General features: G+C 44.1%; 1 protein-coding gene across 2 annotated transcripts in view; it reads right to left on the minus strand.

Moving 5' to 3' along the window:
• Positions 1 to 16,566, minus strand: part of Tiam2 (TIAM Rac1 associated GEF 2) — a 129,061-nt gene that overhangs the window by 60,682 nt on the left and 51,813 nt on the right. For both annotated transcript variants that reach the window (XM_026393814.2, XM_026393813.2), the window contains exons 7-10: positions 12,924 to 13,109; positions 12,200 to 12,346; positions 9,197 to 9,268; positions 1,426 to 1,587 (exon numbers count right to left, since the gene is read on the minus strand). In XM_026393814.2, coding sequence (XP_026249599.2) covers positions 1,426 to 1,587; positions 9,197 to 9,268; positions 12,200 to 12,346; positions 12,924 to 13,109 — 567 coding nt within the window. The remainder of the gene's footprint in view (positions 1 to 1,425; positions 1,588 to 9,196; positions 9,269 to 12,199; positions 12,347 to 12,923; positions 13,110 to 16,566) is intronic.

A 16,566-nucleotide genomic window follows, 5' to 3' on the forward strand; every position in this document is an offset into this window, starting at 1 on the left:
ACTATAAACCAGGCATAGTGGCACATGCCTATAATCCTAACAGTCTGGGAGGTGAGGGAGGAGGATTGCAAATTCAAAGCCAGCAACAGCAACTTAGAGAGACTCTCAGCAATTTAGCAAGACCCTGTTTCAAAATTAAAAATAAATAAATAAATAAAAGAACTGGGGACATGGCTTAGTGGTTAAGTGCTCCTGGGTTCAATCCCTAGCGTGCGCACGTGCACACACACACACAAAGACTATATAATTTGCTGAGTTTAAAACTATAAAAGAGCTCAAATTTTATGTAAGAAAGAATAGACAAATAATCATTTCTAGGAAAATTTTTCTCTAAATGATTTTATCATTAAATGCAAGGGATGCATTTAATGATAAAATTAAGGTAAAACAAATCTGATGGTAGAATATACTTACCATTACAGCAAACGCTGTCTCTTTATATATTGGTTGAATGTAACTTTAAGTGGCTTCCCATAACTAAAGTAGATGTGAATAATCTCAGGTTCTACAGACCTCAAAATTGGGAATTTCCCACCACATAATTTCTCAAAAGAAAAATGTACAAATACACATTCTTTCTCCCACCCTATACATTTTCAACACTGAGAAGTTTACTCAGGCCTGTGAATACCACTGTTGTTTTTCTTCATTAAAAACCTCTCATACTGGAACAAAAGGCACATACGTTTCTGAGGCTGCAGGGTACATATGTAAACATATAGAATCCTAAAGCCTCAAGTCAAAATGACAGGAGAGTACTAAAAGCAACCATCAGCCTCATCTATTGCCTGCATGTGGTACAGAGTCACCAACTCTACATGTAGCCTTTTTTCTCCATTATACACATTACACACTCTCAATATTTAACTTCCATATTTAAGCTCTACTGTGCCACCTGGTGGTCTGAAAGCTTCTGAGCTTCCTTCATGAATGGGTTTCATCTGGCTCCAGGCTGTCTTTAACACTTATCATGTACTTCCTTTTCAGACTAGGAATAAAGTCTAGTTTGAATAATGAATAAAACATCATCTTGTGTCAATCTCCATGAAGCAATTGTGAATGGTATCGTGTTACTTATTTTGTCTGGAGAAACCAGGTAAAAGGATTTAAGATAATATCAAAGCACTTCACATTTATACCACCTTCATACAGAGTACCATCTCCAGGTAACTGAAGTGGCAATACACATGAGAATCATCCTAGGTGTAAAGGTATTTAGAATTTAGATAGAATACTCAGGTTCTTCATGGAGGTGAACAACTCGTTCTGCTGATGGTATCAAAGAAGGCAAATAAATATATCAACTAGTACGTCAACATGCTCCCTCTGTAGAAGCCTTTTACACTACACCAAATTAAAAGAGACAGGAGTGTGGCAATTAATTCTATTCATAAGTATATTTGTGCAGTAAAACCCATTCATTACCTTGCATGCCAAGGTCAAAATGTCTTCCACTCTGTGTTCTGGCTTGATGGTTACAGTGACTCCTTGATTGTCCTGAAAGTGAATGTAAGCCTGGATTTCCCACGTGGTGTTGCGGAGAGCACCATCTGCTGCTGACCCATATAGATGCAGAAGTTCATCCACCTGTTTTAAGATACGGGAAGAAAGCGCACACAGGTTAGACACGCAAATGAAGGAAACTCCTGAGAAACTGTCCCCCTGATTTATGAAGTGGTTATCATAAGCCCCTCCACACTCCTCCTGTAGCAGCTTCTCACAACCTCTGGGTAGCGCAGCCCATTTCCCCCTGGTCCACGTGGGTGAGACTGAGGCCCAGCAAGGGTGCAAGATCAGCGGACTCCTATTCTTTCCACTCTACCTTTCTCCACGCAGATCAAGACAGAACACCAAACTCCATTCAGGGCTACCTGGTGTGCAGTCTGACTGCTCAAGATCTGTGTTTGAGAAGGTCCACTGTGAAACTTGCATCTAAACTACGATCCTCCTCAAACCTCATCCACGACCTCTGCTCTCTGCCTGCATCCTGAGGCTGAAGTGCACTTCACTTAATCCAAGCACAAGTTTCCTCGAGTTTCCAGTTGCTTTTTAAAAACTAACCCAAGTCCAGGGGAAGTCTTTTGGCTGTTTTCTGTGTAGGCACTCTGGAAATCACCCCCAAATACCATCTTTAGGAGGCTTTTCCAAATGGCTTACTTTCCTAAATTTCACCGTCACAGTCATTGGATAATTTCATGCTAATGTGTTCTATGGTTTTATTAAAGAATTGTTAACATTTATTAAGCAATTCAGAAATGTTTTTCTCAGGCTAGGTTCTTGTATTTTCTTTTTTTTTTTTTTTTTTTTAAAGTAAGCAGTTATTTGCATCTTTAGTTTTTTTTTTTTTTTTTTAAGAGAGAGTGAGAGAGGAGAGAGAGAGAGAGAGAGAGAATTTTTAATATTTATTTTTTAGTTCTCGGCGGACACAACATCTTTGTTGGTATGTGGTGCTGAGGATCGAACCCGGGCCGCACGCATGCCAGGCGAGCGCGCTACCGCTTGAGCCACATCCCCAGCCCGGTTCTTGTATTTTCATTGTGATCAAAAGTAACAGACTATCCCTTAGGCAGCAAAGAGCAGCCCAGGGCAAGCCATTTAAGTGACTAAGCCTCAGCTCCTATTCTGTCAAAGGGGATTATTATAATTACTTGAGTTTGTTCACTAACAATACACACTTCTGTGAACAAAGGAAGTCATATATGTGAAAATGTCTGATATACTAGAAAACGTTACATGTTGAGTCAATGTTTTCACATTGGTCATACCCCAAAATTACCATGGATGGGTGATTTTACATTTAATTCCATTAATCTTTTAAATACAAAGCAAAAGATTCTCCTCCATAGGATTTAAATGCTAGAATAAAAACAATAAAGAAATTCAAAAGAACAGGTTTGGGCAGAGCCAGGGAAGAATCCATCTTTTCGAGTCGTCTTTTTGAAAATGTGGTGATCAACTCTGAAATGACACTTTTGGATCTGTCACGAATCCATCACTTTCATCACATTTTCCTGGAAGGATGATCACAGCCAGAATGATTGTCCCCTCGTGTGCCAACATGAAGGAAAAGAGACAAAGGAGCAGATGCCTGGAGCCAAGGATGCCAGGAACCAGCCGGGACACCACCATCTCCTGAAGGCTCCAGGCTCACACCAACCACAAGCTCTCCCAGTTCATTCTTCCAGGGACCTCTACGTGGGCAGTGATTCAACCAGGTGCCTGGGCAGCAGCCCTGCAAGCCTCACCTCTTAAACTACTGTTGCGACTCAAACTAAAACCCCAGCAGAGGGCGCTGTGGAGTAAGAAACCACAGAAGACCAATTACTGTGCTGGGTGACTTAATGCTGCACTTTCAGATCAGAACAGGAAAAATGTGACTGAGGTTAACAGGTAGAGGAGAAACTTGAGAAATATAAATCCACAGCCATGCCTTGCTGCCCTGTGGCCCCATCCCCTGCCGTCCGCCATAGGAGTAGCTGCAGATCCATGCCCCACCAGACGGCCCTCTCAGGTGGGCACCACCATGACATACTATTTTCAGGTGAGAAAAAGAAGGTGCAGAAAATCCTAGAAAACTTCCCAAGCCCACTGAACCTGTGCATGTCTCTCCATGGGGATCTGAACCCTGAAGTCTGGTTTTAGCCTCTGCATAACACCCTCTCCTGCACAGAAATGTCACTCTGGTGGCGAACTCCTTGTAGAGGGGACATGACCTAACATTCCTGACTTCTTTCACCATCACACATGCCAGTTCCAGTCAAACAAACTCTGAAATGACACTTTCCCCCAAAAGGAGTAGCTACAGATCCTTGCCCCTTTCGATTTCCTTGCCCACCTCACAGCTTCGGCGCTGAAATCACACGTGTCCTCCAACCCTTTTTCAATGCCACCCCTTCCTCTGAAATGCCTCCTTCTCTGCCCCACCTATCCCCAATTCCACTCCCCTAGATGAGCCCACTTGCCTATTCCTGGCATAATGTGTGTTTAGCAAAGTCCAGCTGACCATCGTGTGATGGTCACACGATGGTCAGCTGCAGGTCCTTCCACCTGGGGTGGTCAGAGGAATACAGCACGGGTTTTGACTCCCTCATCCCTAACCTCCATCAGCCCTTACCATGGTGCACTACACCCACCACACCGCAGCTCACGGGGTGCCCAGCCCATGGGTGCTGGGTTGGATGCAACTAGAAATTTGCACCCTACACAGGCTTGGAAGGTGAAGGCCATCTATTGGCCAAATACGACTTAAGGCTGTTTTTTTGTAATGTCAGTTCCTTTACACCCCCAAATTTAAAGAGAACAAATCAACAGATTATTAAAGGGAAGAAATATTGAATGAAAGAAAAGTACAAAGGTAAATAGAGAAATAGAAGGAAAGACAAGAGATAAGTCCTATTATATTCAATTATTTTTAAATTTGGCTTTTTACCTACAGCTACTCTGAGGCTTCATTTCTTGAGTCTATACTGTTAACTAAGCGCTAGTGAATAATACAAGATGCCCATCAAAGCCAAGGCCATCAAAGTTCACACCTTCTCAATAGACCTGACAGTGAAAAATTAGATGAGATTTTTGTTCACACACACACACACACACACACACACACACCCCACAAATGCATGTAATACAAAAAAAAAAAAGTAAAAACTGCTGGGTGTGGGCTGAGGTGATAACTCAGTGGTAGAGCACTTGCCTGGATTCGTTTCTCAGCACCGCATATAATAAAAATAAAGGTTCACTGACACTAAAAAAAAAAAAGAAAAATTTTTTAAAAATCCACCAGTGTGGTGGTGCATGTCTGTAATTCCCAGGACTCAGGAGGCTGAGGCAGGAGGATCACAAGTTCGAGGCCAGCCTCAGCAATTTAGCAAGGCCCTAAGCAGCATAGTGAGAACTTATCTCAAAATAAAAAATGAAAAGGGCTGGGGATGTTGCTCAGTGGTTAAGCACCCTGGGTTCAATCCCTGGTACAAAAAAAAATAATAATAATAAATAAATAAAACCTGATTACGCAAAGAAAGCTTCAAGAATGTGGAATTAATTAATTAGAACTAGAAAACAAACCTACTTGATGATTACAGATCTTCTAGGTTGTTGAGAGCTTTCCCCGTTGGAGAGAAAGCTGGAAGGATTCCCTTGAGAAAGGTCAATGCTATCTAAGCTAAAAATACACATGCTTTAGTTTCAATAAGCCAGATAAATATTCTGACATTCTTTTCATAAAAGGAATAGAGAATCTTGAAAACAAACAAAAACTTGTTTCCATCTGGAAAATTCTTTTCCCAACATATCCTTTGCAAAGGTACTATATTAATTTTTTTTAACCACTCACCCAGAATCCCTCCAGTGGCTACCTGTCAAGACTGCTGCCTATCCACACCACCTCCTGCTCCGACACCTCCCCGTGTCCAACTTCCAACTGTTCGTTCAAGTTTCCAGTCCCTGGTACGGATGAAGGTGGCAAAGATACACCAACAGGAAGACAATCTGGTTCAGGACCGGCCTGGCTCGGCCTGGCTCGGCCTGGCTAGCCTGGTCACCATGTCTCTGCACTTCTGTTTCTTTACGAGATTAAAAACACCAGCCTCACAGGAAGACAGAAGAATGGTGTTTGAAAGACACACTCTGAAGACTTTCAGAAGGGCAGCGTGGATGGGGGCACTAGGTGGTTCTACCCATAACCATTTTTAAATGAAATGGCAGTTCAAGGATGGCCATGTCAGAACTGCAGGGGAGTCATCCCTGTTAAAAAAAAAAAAAAAAAAAAAAATCCGGGCAACCCAGGAGAGCGGGGCCACTGTCGCCGAGAGCACCTTGCCATCCAGCTCCCCCTGGCCATCCTGACGTGGGAGCAGAGCGATCTGCAGCCAATCTGCAGCGTCAGCACACTGACCAGTTAACACTTGCAAATCTGCTGCTCCCTCCTTGCAGGGCGACGTCTCTTATTATTATTACTTGAATGGTCCTGAAACCACATGTCCGATTCCTTCTGCTCAGTATGGAAACCCGTGTGTTCTCACAGCAGATGCTTTTGGATCAAATGGCTGGTAATTACTACTTGGATCACGGGAGGGGAGCGAGGAGCAAAGTCGCAATCTGGCTGTCACAAATGGGCCAGCACCGCCACAGTTGCTGATAAAAGGAAAGTCTATTAGCAAGTGAGATGAGGAGCAGGCACAAAAGGAGGTATGTGCTCTGGGAGTCCTTAGCAGTGAAGTGTCACAGAGGCCCTGTGTTTACTTCCTTCTTGGGCTGGTGCCCGAGCATCGTTTGGAAGGAAGGGAGACAAAGCCGCGGATGGCCAGCTGTACATACATGCGTACCCACGTCCAGGGACCATACACACGTCTGTCTGTGGCCAGGCAGGGCTCCAGACGAGCTCCCTATTTAAGCAGCATATCCTACGGTCAGGAGTCAGTTCTTAATTCACATTTTCCACTTCACAAACCAACATGAGGTCCCCCCACACCCATCTAGTTAGGAGCTAATAACTAATACAACAATACTTCATTCACTCGCTGCCATAAAGTTGGGACACCCCAGGCCAGTTTTCCAGGAGAGAGGGCCAAGGCCAGAGGCTGGCAGGATGTCTGGGATGCAGCTTCTGAGGCAGATGACCCTGGGAGCCTGGTGGGGGGTTGTTGTCACGATCTCCATAACAAACCCTGCCTGCCACACTGCAGGAGGCTCCTCCTTACTCATCGAGGAGGAGACCAACACGCTCTCACTTTTGGCTAGCCAAGGTGTCATTTTAAAAATGCTCCAATGAGACTGGCTTTATTCCAGCCCTAACAGACTTTGGATTAGGGTGACTAAGTGCTGGACAGGACGGGAAGCACCAATTAGAGTGTTTAAAACTGCGCGCGGCCCCTCCCTCACAATGGCCTTTCTGTGTTACTCAAATGGACATATTGTACTTACTGTATAAAAATAGATGGTTTGTGCTGGTTATAAATAGTCTCCAAGAGTGATTAGCAGAGGAAAAGCAGTGAAATGTAATATTAACTCCTTGGCCAGCTACAGGAAGAATTTTGAGTCCCAAAGACTTTTTTTTTTCTTTTTTTACGCCCGCCCTTAGTTTTAGCTGCAATTCGATTCAGACCTAGTTAGCTCAGTGCTGCAGGCAGCACAGAAAGAACAGACTCACCAGATGCACCACTAAAACACTCCTGCCCACAAAAGGACCGTCTCTGATGATCCCTATACTGGAAGTGATGCGTAATTAAAATAAATAGGGATCGCTGAATATACATGCTTAAAAAAAACGGATGCAGCAATGGTTTTCTCTCAGCCCTGGTGCTTTGGTAAGGTCTGTCAATTAAATCACAAGGCGGGTTGGTCAGTTGAGCTTGATTTAAATAAGCACAAAACTGAATTTCACCATTGATGACTATTTTAGCAAATGTGACTGTCCAAATCCACCATAAGTTCAGATAACAGAAAATGTTTTAAGATATAATTTCTTTTATTCTTTAAGCAAATAAGCAAGGATTTTATTAAAATCAAAGGTGAAAGAAAGACTCATCATGACTCCCAGCCCAGTGTGCCTGGGAAGGGTAAGAGTGCCTGAGATATAATCTCTTTAACTTTTAAAGTAAGAATTTTAAATTGTTATTGATGTTGGAAGAGACAATGATCCAAAAATTTTCTCAGAGAGCAAACACTTCTTCTCAGCCTTTAGAGGACTGCACCTAACACAATTAGCAAACTTTCATAAGCCAGTGCTATACCCTCGGCAGTGTGTTACAGATTTAGAATATATACCTAACAAAGGAATATACACAAACTCTCCAGACCAAGGGTCCTGGTTACCAGGTATCCTGGACGCATACACCCGACAGGGCAGCCAATAGGAAAAGGCAGGACAGAGTAAGAACCAGGAAATAATGGGGATGCATCAACCGCAGCAAAGAGTCCTGTCCCCGGAGGACGGAGCGACGGATGCCGACTGAACAGCCTCTGCAGATGCACAGAACCCAAGGGGCTGGGAAGGGACACCATTCCTCATGAAAGGTCTGACTTCTGACCACTCATCACGGCTTCTAGAAAAGGAGGCACTCGTCCCCCATGGTCGGTTAAATCTAGCAAAAGGAGAACACAGACCAGGAGCCACTTCCGAGGCCCAGCTTCCTGGTACAGGACGCTCCGTTGCGTAACCTGTCTATTGGCAGCCCTGTCCCTAAGGACGGAGGTGATGAGGAGCAAGGCACCCAGCAGAGGCTCTCCTGACCCATCTTAAGCTCACTCTCCAGGAAGCAGGACTCTGCAGGCCGAGCTGCCACCTGGAGCCATCTCAGCAGCATGATGGCCAAACAGCTCGGAATCAGCCTTACGTGCACGCAGAATACGGCCATCTACGCTGTACATGTTAGGATGACCCAAGGGTTCCTCCTCACTCCCCTTCCCCGGTCTAGTCACAGTGTCTAACACTCGACTTTCCTCTATTTTTTTCCTAATTAAATTCCCAATTCACTGAATTATCCCTATTAACTCACTAAAGAAGGCTGCCTGCTTCTGCCAAGGTATATTAAGTTTGTCTAAGCCTATCATCATTAGCTTTTCAATTCCAACAAACAGCTCAGAGCTTCTTTAGAAATAACACTGAAGACAAAATGCTTTGGTGAGGGGGAGGTCAGAGAACAGATCCACAACATGCACCAGCTTCTAGGGGAAGGGGTGGGTTTTAAAAAGGCACCAAAGAAGAGGCCCCAGTACTTCACCCCACTTCAGAATGTCATTCGGAAACAGCTGACGAGTTTTGGGTAAGAAGCGCATCTGGAGCCTGGGAAGAGAGTCTACTGGGCTTTGCAGAGGGCACCTGGAGACACCCACAGCGCCGAATGTATGGCAGGAAGACCTCCAGGAACGAGGAGAGGAAAACGCAGTTTGGGGTTCACTCAACTTCAGGTGAGGAAGAGAGAAGCCCCAATGAAGAGGCTCTCAGGACCTTGGTCGAGTAGTGCCACTAACTGGAGGATGGTGTTGGCATGAGTTTACCTCCCCAAAGACTTGGCATTCAGGACCCATCTTAGTCTACCTGGTAGGGACCATTTCGATTCTAACTTTATTTTCAACAGATTCACATAGAGATTCTGATGAATCTGTTGAAAGTAGAATGCTGAGCCAGCATTCCCTGCTTCACAGAGCATCTGTGTCACCGATACAAATCACGCTGGCTGCCTGGAGCAGACTTTACCTCGCTGGAGTTGGTGGAGCTCTGAGGTAGCTGGGTTCCAGAAAATCCATGGCTGCTATTCGAATCAAATATCTGACAGACAGGGGTAAAAGAGAAAAAAAAAAAAAATGGCTCTGAGAAGTTCATATGGCATCCACCCTTTTATAGTGTTTAAAAATTAAAGTTGTGTAACATAAGATCTTCATTTCTCAATTTGTAATGTCTAATATTCCAACCCAATTGAAGGTCTAACTTTGGAAGAAAAAAAGTTGCTTTCTTTCTTCCTAGTCATGTATTTTACTTTTCTATGAGGTCATATATTATTCAAGTCATTCTGAATCTTCTTGATGTCACTTTTGACAAGTTCACATTTTTGAAGAGATGGAACAGAGCTCAGAGTTGGCAAAGGCTCCAAAATCAAGCTTATCCTTTCTTTTAATGCATGCAGAATAAATTTTGAAAGAAAACAGCTAAATGTTAAAAGTGGCTGTGTTTGGATAGACAGACTACGAATCATTTAAGTTTCTAAATTTCCTTCTAAATTTTGTAGATAACTAGCATTAAAGATCATTTAAACATTTAATAATATCTACTAAATCAACTTGATTCAATTATATAAATACTAATAATATAGTTGATGTCATCTTTTTTTTTAATACAAAAACATATGTTCAACCAAATACTTTTTTGTCCATTAATAAACCTTCTGTTGGGAACATTTACCATATATGCTGGGGTAAAGACCATTTTAAGCTCATTTGTAATTAGCTAAACATCTACATCTAAGAAAAACAAGCAAGCTATCCATTTTAATGACACAAAATTGATCATCTTGAATAAAATCATGATTGGCCTTAAAGACATTATTTAAACATCTCAGAAGTTCAGCTCAGGAAGCACAGGCCCAGTGTGCAAGTACGAATTTGTGACCATAAGTCCCAGCATTATGTGCAACTATAATGCAACCAATAAAAAAAAAAAATATGGTGGTGGGGGAGAAAACCTGGGCCCAGTATAGCCAATGACTTATGACTACAATGCATAATGTAAATTAAAATATAAGTAGAAGTATGATTTTAAAGTATGATATTCCTTAACAAGTCATGGCTAAAGATAACCTTGTAATTAAATACCACGCCAGAAAATTAGTATTTATTTTTTATTTTTTTAGTTGTAGATGGACACAATACCTTTTTATATTTATTTATTTATTTATTTTTAAGTGGTGCTGAGGATTGAACCCAGTGCCTCACACATGCTAGACAAGTATTCTGCCACTGAGCCACAATCCCAGCCCCTAATACACTTTATGTCATCACATATTTGTATTTTACCTATGTTTTAACTAGAGTGGAAAATATTCTTTTTTGGGGGGAGACTTTACCTACAACAATGAAATGGCTGGGACATTCCAAATGTTAAGTAATTGTGGTGATGACCGGCAACATTTTTGTAAATGGAGAGCTCCCTAGTGTTTCACCATGAATTGTAATACCGTCTTTAGCTTTAAGATAAATATTTTTAAAAACTCATGTTCAGAGTGAATTGTACTTACCTTTATTGATGAAACCTGTGTCAAATGTGTATTATTATCGACTATGTGTTATTATTTACAAATATGATTATATATTTCCCTCTGACCAATGAAAATAATGATATGCGTAAAAAAAAAAAGTGTGATATTCTTGGCTACGTAAAAGAAGTCTTGTGTTTCTGCTATCTTTCCATCAGCTAATCCACTCCCTCCAACTTCTGACCTTGTTGTTTCAAGGTCTTAGGTAAGTCAAAGAAGTTGATACTAGTCCTTTTATTCACCTAATTCATAAATGTATTATATACTTCTGAATAAAGAGCAGCACACGAATTAGAAAATAAAGTTCCACGAGATGTGACCACTCTTTCCCATGACACTGAAAGCATATTCAGAAGAATGGCAGTCCACGGAAAACAAAACCAAGAGCTCCTCCCCAGGGCACTGCACACATTCTCCCCACTCACAGGCTGTCCTTTCTTGGTGAAATGGTCAAAGAGCCACTACTTCTAAAGGGAAAATAAGCAGCAGCCATTGTCCAGTGTTTCAGGGCTTTGGACTCAAGGCAGGTAAGTCCCAGCCCTGCCCCTAGTGTCAGTCTGAGTGACTCTCCTAGTGTCAGTCTCCTTTTCTATGAAACAAAACTCCTTCTTCATATTTCAAGGTCTGAGTAAAAAAAGAATCTGGCACTATCAACAGAATTTAGCTGCAGTCGCTCTGATTGGTATTAACATTCTATATTTTTTTTTATATGAAGGCTATGGGAAAATAAATGTTAGAACCAAAGGCACTGAAGAGTGTGGATTATTGTCTGATAATTCTTCATATGCCTAAGCACTACACAACGTTCCTGCAGGTGTGCATGGGCACACAGAGCAACTTGTATATACTTCCCTTGGAATCAAAAGTCCATGCCAAGAGGGATTGCTTTGAACAAAATCTTTTTTTGGAGGGGGAGGGTACTGGGGATTGAACTCAAGGGCACTTGACCTCTGAGCCACATCCTTAACCCTATTTTGTATTTATTTAGAGACAGGGTCTCACTGAGTTGTTTAGCGTTTTGCTAAATGGCTGAGGCTGGGCTGGGGATATGGCTCATGCAGTAGCGCACTCGCCTGGCATGCGTGCGGCCCGGGTTCGATCCTCGGCACCACATACAGACAAAGATGTTGTGTCCGCCGAGAACTAAAAAATAAATACTAAAAAATTCTCTCTCTCTCTCTCTCCCTCCCTCCCTCCCCCCTCCCCCCCTCTCTTTAAAATAAATAAATAAATAAAAATAAATAAACTTCTGAGGCTGGCTTTGAACTCACGATCCTCCTGCCCCTGCCTCTAAAGCCACCGGGATCACAGGTGTGCGCCACCACACCTGGCCTGAGCAAACTCTTATTTCGCCCTGAAGAGAGCATCAACACCTACAGTTCATCGCAGGCCAATAAACAGGGGCTTCGGGAAGGTGGCTCCAGCTGGAGTCCTCCTGAGCCGGGACTCACCTGAGTCACGGACGCTCTTTTCTCCCTCCCTCTCCTTGCCAGCGTGTCCAGCCCTTTTAAGGAAGAAAATATGCCCTTCTTGCTCCTCCCTCGCTGGGTCAGCGAAAGGGTTCTTTTCCGGAGAGCAGAGTCATCTCTAGAACACACCTAATTTAAAACAGTTTAGAAACCAGAGAAGCATTAACAGTCGCCCTGGGAGGAGGAAGCTCTGCGCACTAGGAACCTGTCCTGGGGGTGTCAAGGGCTGCTCCGTGTCCCATGTACTAGGACGGCACTCACCAGGCAGCTCTCTCCTACCAGGCAGCACAAGCCAAGGTGGAGCTTTCAGACTCCCCACATGGGAGCAGGGTCACAGAACAGCCACAGACCCAGTTCAAGACACAGACGCCGCCTCAGGAGCAAACCCAGAAAACCCAGCGCAGCTCTGACAAGAACAACCCTCCTTGCTTCCTCAGGCCACTGTCGCTACTCCTCAAGGATCCCGCCTGCCCGGTGGCATGCAGAGGAGCTGAGGGCAGGCAGGTGAGGACACGAATATGGATTAACTGTCCGCTAGGTTCCTAAAACATGCAGCAGACAAACTGGGCTCTCTCTGGTCTCCTCTGCACATCCCAGCCCCTGGTCTTTGCATGAGCCTCATTAGATACTAGATTCACTTCCCACGGAGCTGAGGGGGACAAGCTGGAGAAGGAGAGCCACTGTGATCCTCTCCCAAGGAACTTACCAGAGCATGGAAAGAAGACACGGATAAGACTCCCAGCCTGCCGAGGGCCAGCTTGGAGGGACGGCTGGCGACTGCAAGGAGACTCTTGGGGTTCGGTAACTCCCCGCCTTGTAAGCTGGCCAGGTAGCAGCGCATCCTGAATAGGTCCGTGTGAAATTTCTCCAGATTCTGCTCCCACTGTTGGATCTTAAACAGCAAAAGCAGAGGGAACTTGAGTAAAGCTTAGGAGTTTGCATGGACCAAGTAGAAAATGCAATCAAACGTCAAGGAAAAATTAGTTTCAGCTGGAGTTGCAGAGGTTTAAACCAGCCCTCTCTGCTCGCCACTTCCGTGCTCCCAACAAAATACACTTATCAGGGCAGCCAAAAACCAAGGGTGGCTGGTGGTCCTGATCCCGTGACATGCCAAGATGGCATGATCTTTGGAGAACTCCGGCATTAAACCACACTGACTTACATCAGGATGCAAAATCAAAACATGATTTTTTTTCCCCTTTGTTTCATTTCCCTTCCCATTTACAGCCTCTGATCTGAAAGCAAATTAACTGAACTGGCTCTGTGAAGGCAGGGCCTCTGCAGTCCTGTTCACTTGAGTAACTTGAGGAACAATAAGAAGCAAATGGACTTGGGGGGGTGAGGACAAACAGAGCTGGGACCGCTATTTTAGGGATCTTGAGAATAACAACCATCTGTACATCTGAATGAAATTAAAGAATCTACAGTTATTTACACGACGGAAATTCCTCCTAGTTCTTCAAAACTGAAGTCCTGAGTGGGTAAAGAAACAGTTCAACTCTGGGGGCCTCTGTCACTTTCCCAAGGATGTCACAGTGTGTTACACACAAGCATTACTCCATTAAAATGGAAATCATAGGTGGAGAGAGGCTCTGGTCACTTGCCAATATGGAGCTCTGAAGCCAAGCAGAAAGCTGGCTCCAGAGGTCTGGGGGACCATCTCAGAACGCAAGAGGCCTACAGCAAGGGCCCATCATGAGGAGCTCAGGACAGGGAGTTATGTCACTGCCTTGGCAGCCACCGCATCTCCAGTTTGCCGAGGTGCTTCTTAATTCTGGATCAATGATAATCTGGAGGACTTCCAACCCTGGACACTGAGACCCCTTCAGTCTCTCCCTGCAGAAAAGTTACAAATTCTGGGTATTCCCCAGACCTCCTCTAAGTTCTCTGTATCACTTCCTTAGGGAAGGTCGCTGAACAACTTTTCTGTGGGAAAGAAATATAATGGCTATAGCTCTTAATAAATAATTCACTGATTCATCAGTCTCAGTAAATCAATGAAGTCACTCACGAGAGCATTGAAGGGACCTGAATGTCCACAAGGAATGTAACCAGGGTAAAGGGTCGACATGCCCTTGGACGTCTCTCCTCTGGAGATGGCCCTCTTCTCCTCTGAAGGTGTGTCTGCTTTCCTAAATAAATCGGTCGGGGGTGGGATTTTCTGTATCCTTGCCAATAGTGGAATAGCCTACTGGTGTTAGCCAGAGCGAACAGCAGCACATGGTGGCTTTTAAAACAGAGATGCCGCAGTCTTAACCCCAAAGAGTCCACTCATCAGGTCCCAGGCTTAAGATAGTGTAGATTTCAAAAGTGCCTCCTGTGATTCTGGTGCCCAGCCTGAGTGAGGACCACTGCCCAAGACCATCAGGAGACTTCAAATGGGAACTGCACATCTCTTCTGGGTCTCACCAAATTAGCGAATTCTAGATTCCAGATGTGACAGACAGGGATAAACAGAGTCTATCAGGACCCCAAGCTGCAGTGAAAACCAGACTTCCAGCTCCACCTCACAAACCTCTTCCCCTCTAGATGATTCCTGAAAATCCATAATCACAGACGTTCTCCTTTGTCCTCTCACAGTATGTAGATATTTCCAGATTGGGTGACACCCCCCACACCCCCAACACACACACACACACACACACCTGTGAAATTGCTGAGATACTTTCTGGGAGGTCTACGGGGACTGTAGACCTGAGGCTGCCAGAGGAAAGATGTGCAGACCATCGTAGTGGATTAAAAGGATGAAGGAAATAAGAGCCCAGTCTGGACCAGTCACCACAGGTCAGGAAAGATGACAATCTCTTATACTTACACCCACTTCTACAAACTACAGAGTATTTCTTAAAGTGCCATTTAATGTATTCATGTGAATACCCATCAAAGTACCACTGAAAGGCAAGGACAGTTTGATCCTACACAATATACAAGGAATCTTAAGATTTTGTCAAGAAAAAAAAAAAAAAGAAAGAAAACAACAAAATTTTGTCAACATTCATAGAATCTCTCCCCCCAAAATGCAAGTGAGTTCATGACAAGAACAGGAATCCCGATGCTTTCATCTGCTGGAGGATGGAAACGCAGAGGGACCCTAACAGACCAAAAGAGACCTTACAAAGACCATGACTTTGGCTAATGTATGTGATTAAGTTCCAAGAGTCTAAGTACCTCAATTAAGAGTGTATGCTGTAAAGGCATTTTAAAAATGGAATTTAGTAGCAAATGCAAAGGAAAGTGACTATTTCCACAGTGCTCTTTATCCTAATCCTGACATCAGCTTTTATGATGGTTAATTTTATTGTACTTGATTTTGGCCCCAAATGTCCAGATATTTGCTCAAACGATATTCTGAGTGTGTCTGTGAGGGTGTTCTTGGACACAATTAACATTTAAATGGATAGACTGAGCAAAGCAGACTGCCCTCCCTAATAGGGGTGAGCCTCATCCAAGCAGCTGAAGGCCTGGTGAGACCCAAAGGGCTTGGAGCAACAGAAGTTCCCTGCCTGACTGTGAACTGGAACACCGGCTCCTCCTGGGTCTTGAGCCATCAGCCTTGGGTCTAGAGCCAGCCACCGGCTCTCCAGCTTGTCCTCTCCTGCAGACCTTGAGACTTCCCCACCTTCACGATCACCAATTCCCTGGTGTGCGTGCACGTGGTTTCTCCAGAGACCCTTGAGTAATACAGTCTACCCCATAGATCTCTATGGCAGGAGAAGCCATCATCAGTCGCACATCTATTGCATTTAAAGACAATATTTACCTTGTCTTTAAGGTCAAGGTTCTTTATACAGAGAATCAGTTACTGAGCTTAACGGAGGATTTGTGGTTGGATAAGAAACAATGAGATGTTTGACTTTTCTTTCCGAACTCACCAAGTTCTAGGGAGTGGCTAGAAGATCTGCAGGTGAAAGTGTGCTGTGAATGTGGATTCAGAGGGGCTCTTCTGGGTCTCACCAAATTAGAGAATTCTAGATTCCAGATGTGGCTGGTTTCCTAGAGGGGAGGAGGTGGCAGAGGGCTGAATCCATGAGCTCAAAACAGACCTCACAAGATCTGGAAAATCTGGTGCCCCACGTACCAGTCAAGGTCTGAATAAGCCAGCCCTCTGGACTCACAAAGACCCACGCTGCTGTCCCTGACAAGCTACGGGGTCTGCTGCCCTCCCCGCAGGACTCGGTGCTCCTGAAGCCAGCTGCAGCAACTTCCACCTCAGTGACGCAGTGAACATCACTTCTTCCAAGGCCCCAGGTTTCCCACAGAGAAGGAGCGGAGCTGCCTGCGTTCTCATTTAGTGACTTATTCATCTTGAACTGTTCCCCTTCCAATTTTTAACCCTGACAGTCAGATTT

The sequence above is a fragment of the Urocitellus parryii genome, chromosome 8, assembly GCF_045843805.1.
Source record: "Urocitellus parryii isolate mUroPar1 chromosome 8, mUroPar1.hap1, whole genome shotgun sequence".
NCBI lineage: Eukaryota > Metazoa > Chordata > Mammalia > Rodentia > Sciuridae > Urocitellus > Urocitellus parryii.